Source organism: Oncorhynchus clarkii, chromosome 4 (genome assembly GCF_045791955.1).
Source record: "Oncorhynchus clarkii lewisi isolate Uvic-CL-2024 chromosome 4, UVic_Ocla_1.0, whole genome shotgun sequence".
NCBI classification, from domain to species: Eukaryota; Metazoa; Chordata; class Actinopteri; order Salmoniformes; family Salmonidae; genus Oncorhynchus; species Oncorhynchus clarkii.
Window position 1 is genome coordinate 65182962 of NC_092150.1, and position 3697 is coordinate 65186658.

Below are 3697 nucleotides of genomic sequence, written 5' to 3' on the forward strand. Positions count from 1 at the left end.
AGTGTGGGTGTGAGGGGTAGCGGGGTGTAGTGAGTGTGAGGGGTAGCGGGGTGTAGTCAGTGTGGGTGTGTGGGGTAGCGGGGTGTAGTGAGTGTGGGTGTGAGGGGTAGCGGGGTGTAGTGAGTGTGAGTGTGAGGGGTAGCGGGGTGTAGTGAGTGTGGGTGTGAGGGGTAGCTGGGTGTAGTGAGTGTGGGTGTGTGGGGTAGCAGGGTGTAGTGAGTGTGGGTGTGAGGGGTAGCGGGGTGTAGTGAGTGTGGGTGTGAGGGGTAGCTGGGTGTAGTGAGTGTGAGGGGTAGCGGGGTGTAGTGAGTGTGGGTGTGAGGGGTAGCGGGATGTAGTGAGTGTGAGTCTGAGTCTGAGGGGTAGCGGGGTGTAGTGAGTGTGAGTGTGAGGGGTAGCGGGGTGTAGTGAGTGTGGGTGTGAGGGGTAGCGGGTGTAGTGAGTGTGAGTGTGAGGGGTAGCGGGGTGTATTGAGTGTGGGTGTGTGGGGTAGCGGGGTGTAGTGAGTGTGGGTGTGAGGGGTAGCGGGGTGTAGTGAGTGTGGGTGTGAGGGGTAGCTGGGTGTAGTGAGTGTGGGTGTGAGGGGTAGCGGGGTGTAGTGAGTGTGAGTCTGAGTCTGAGGGGTAGCGGGGTGTAGTGAGTGTGAGTGTGAGGGGTAGCGGGGTGTAGTGAGTGTGGGTGTGAGGGGTAGCGGGGTGTAGTGAGTGTGAGTCTGAGTCTGGGGTAAGCGGGGTGTAGTGAGTGTGAGTGTGAGGGGTAGCGGGGTGTAGTGAGTGTGGGTGTGAGGGGTAGCGGGGTGTAGTGAGTGTGAGTGTGAGGGGTAGCGGGGTGTAGTGAGTGTGGGTGTGTGGGGTAGCGGGGTGTAGTGAGTGTGGGTGTGAGGGGTAGCGGGGTGTAGTGAGTGTGAGTGTGAGGGGTAGCGTGGTGTAGTGAGTGTGGGTGTGAGGGGTAGCTGGGTGTAGTGAGTGTGGGTGTTTGGGGTAGCGGGGTGTAGTGAGTGTGGGTGTGAGGGGTAGCGGGGTGTAGTGAGTGTGGGTGTGAGGGGTAGCTGGGTGTAGTGAGTGTGGGTGTGAGGGGTAGCAGGGTGTAGTGAGTGTGAGTGTGAGGGGTAGCGGGGTGTAGTGAGTGTGGGTGTGAGGGGTAGCTGGGTGTAGTGAGTGTGGGTGTGAGGGGTAGCGGGTTGTAGTGAGTGTGGGTGTGAGGGGTAGCTGGGTGTAGTGAGTGTGGGTGTGAGGGGTAGCGGGGTGTAGCGAGTGTGGGTGTGAGGGGTAGCGAGGTGTAGTGAGTGAGGGTGTGAGGGGTAACAGGGTGTAGTGAGTGTGGGTGTGAGGGGTAGCAGGGTGTAGTGAGGGGTAGCGGGGTGTAGTGAGTGTGAGTGTGAGGGGTAGCGGGGTGTAGTGAGTGTGAGGGTTAGCGGGGTGTAGTGAGTGTGAGTGTGAGGGGTAGCTGGGTGTATTGAGTGTGGGTGTGAGGGTGTGAGGGGTAGCAGGGTGCCGTGAGTGTGGGTGTGAGGGGTAGCGGGGTGTAGTGAGGGTGGGTGTGAGGGGTAGCGGGGTGTAGTGAGTGTGGGTGTGAGGGGTAGCGGGGTGTAGTGAGTGTGGGTGTGAGGGGTAGCGGGGTGTAGTGAGGGTGGGTGTGAGGGGTAGCGGGGTGTAGTGAGTGTGGGTGTGAGGGGTAGCGGGGTGTAGTGAGTGTGAGTGTGAGGGTTAGCGGGGTGTAGTGAGTGTGGGTGTGAGGGGTAGCGGGGTGTAGTGAGTGTGGGTGTGAGGGGTAGCTGGGTGTAGTGGGTGTGAGGGTGTGAGGGGTAGCGGGGTGTAGTGAGTGTGGGTGTGTGGGGTAGCGGGGTGTAGTGAGGGTGGGTGTGAGGGGTAGCGGGGTGTAGTGAGTTTGGGTGTGAGGGGTGTAGTGAGTGTGAGTGTGAGGGTTAGCGGGGTGTAGTGAGTGTGGCTGTGAGGGGTAGCGGGGTGTAGTGAGTGTGGGTGTGAGGGATAGCTGGGTGTAGTGAGTGTGGGTGTGAGGGTGTGAGGGGTAGCGAGGTGTAGTGGGTGTGGGTGTGAGGGGTAGCGGGGTGTAGTGAGCGTGGGTGTGAGGGTGTGAGGGGTAGCAGGGTGTAGTGGGTGTGAGGGTGTGAGGGGTAACAGGGTGTAGTGAGTGTGGGTGTGAGGGGTAGCAGGGTGTAGTGAGGGGTAGCGGGGTGTAGTGAGTGTGGGTGTGAGGGGTAGCGGGGTGTAGTGAGTGTGAGGGTTAGCGGGGTGTAGTGAGTGTGGGTGTGAGGGGTAGTGGGATGTAGTGAGTGTGAGTCTGAGTCTGAGGGGTAGCGGGGTGTAGTGAGTGTGAGTGTGAGGGGTAGCGGGGTGTAGTGAGTGTGGGTGTGAGGGGTAGCGGGGTGTAGTGAGTGTGAGTGTGAGGGGTAGCGGGGTGTATTGAGTGTGGGTGTGTGGAGTAGCGGGGTGTAGTGAGTGTGGGTGTGAGGGGTAGCGGGGTGTAGTGAGTGTGGGTGTGAGGGGTAGCTGGGTGTAGTGAGTGTGGGTGTGAGGGTGTGAGGGGTAGCGGGGTGTAGTGGGTGTGAGGGGTAGTGAGTGTGGGTGTGGGGTAGCGGGGTGTAGTGAGTGTGGGTGTGAGGGTGTGAGGGATAGCGGGGTGTAGTGGGTGTGAGGGGTAGTGAGTGTGGGTGTGGGGTAGCGGGGTGTAGTGAGTGTGGGTGTGAGGGGTAGCGGGGTGAAGTGAGTGTGGGTGTGAGGGGTAGCGGGGTGTAGTGAGCGTGGGTGTGAGGTTGTGAGGGGTAGCGGGGTGTAGTGGGTGTGAGGGGTAGTGAGTGTGGGGTAGCGGGGTGTAGTGAGTGTGGGTGTGAGGGGTAGCGGGGTGTAGTGCATGTGGGTGTGAGGAGTAGCGGGGTGTAGTTAGTGTGGTTGTGAGGGTAGCACGGTGTAGTGAATGTGGGTGCGTGCAGGATGCAGCAGGGTCTTTCTGTGTGTAGTACTTGTGGTCGGGGAGCTCTTTGTAGTGGTTTGCTGAGTCAATTGGATAACATTGGGTACTTTGTAGGCGTCTGGCTATGGCCCTCTGGCCTCTCTGGACTCTGAAACACAGCCATGGCCAATCAGATATGACTTGGCCCAAATGGCACGGTATACCAGTGGACCCCACATCACTGACTGATTACACCATGACTGCTAGTGTCAGTGTCTCAGAGTGGATACAGTTATCTGTGTGTCAATCGTTACATGCTTTGCCTTTCCTATGACAGATTTCATTCATTGCAAAATCATTAGGAATTTTGGCTGCCGTTTATGCCGTTCATGCCTTCATAAGCACAATACAGCTACAGTTGTAGGATCTTAATTCGATCACTATTTTGTTGCACTAAACATGGTTATATTAACAGTATTGCACTTTTCATTTAGCCTACACTGTAATAACAAATCCTGTTGTTTTTACAGCAACTTACTGGCAGCCAGTTACGTGTGGTTTAACAGTACATTTATTTTGAATTGATCCTTTTTTCATAGGTCTCTGGCTGCCATTGGAAAAACAACATGATTTCTTTACAGGGTACCTTCGGCCAGCTAATAGCCTAACCACCAATCAAGCAACATTGTGGACTAAATGTTCAAATCCTGTTGCTGCAGGATTATTTTGGTCAAATTAGCATCCTACACCTGTACCAGCAAATGTTCATCTTTTTGTGAGGAAAATA

The 3697-nt window shown here is 56.7% G+C and overlaps 1 protein-coding gene across 1 annotated transcript; it reads right to left on the bottom strand.

Moving 5' to 3' along the window:
• Positions 1-56: 56 nt before the first annotated feature.
• LOC139408030 (mucin-2-like) lies at positions 57-2873 on the bottom strand. Its single transcript, XM_071151860.1, has 2 exons — positions 1744-2873; positions 57-1446 (listed from the first exon to the last, which is right to left on the bottom strand). Exons 1-2 carry the CDS (start codon positions 2871-2873, stop codon positions 57-59), a joined length of 2520 nt encoding a protein of 839 aa, XP_071007961.1.
• Positions 2874-3697: the final 824 nt, after the last annotated feature.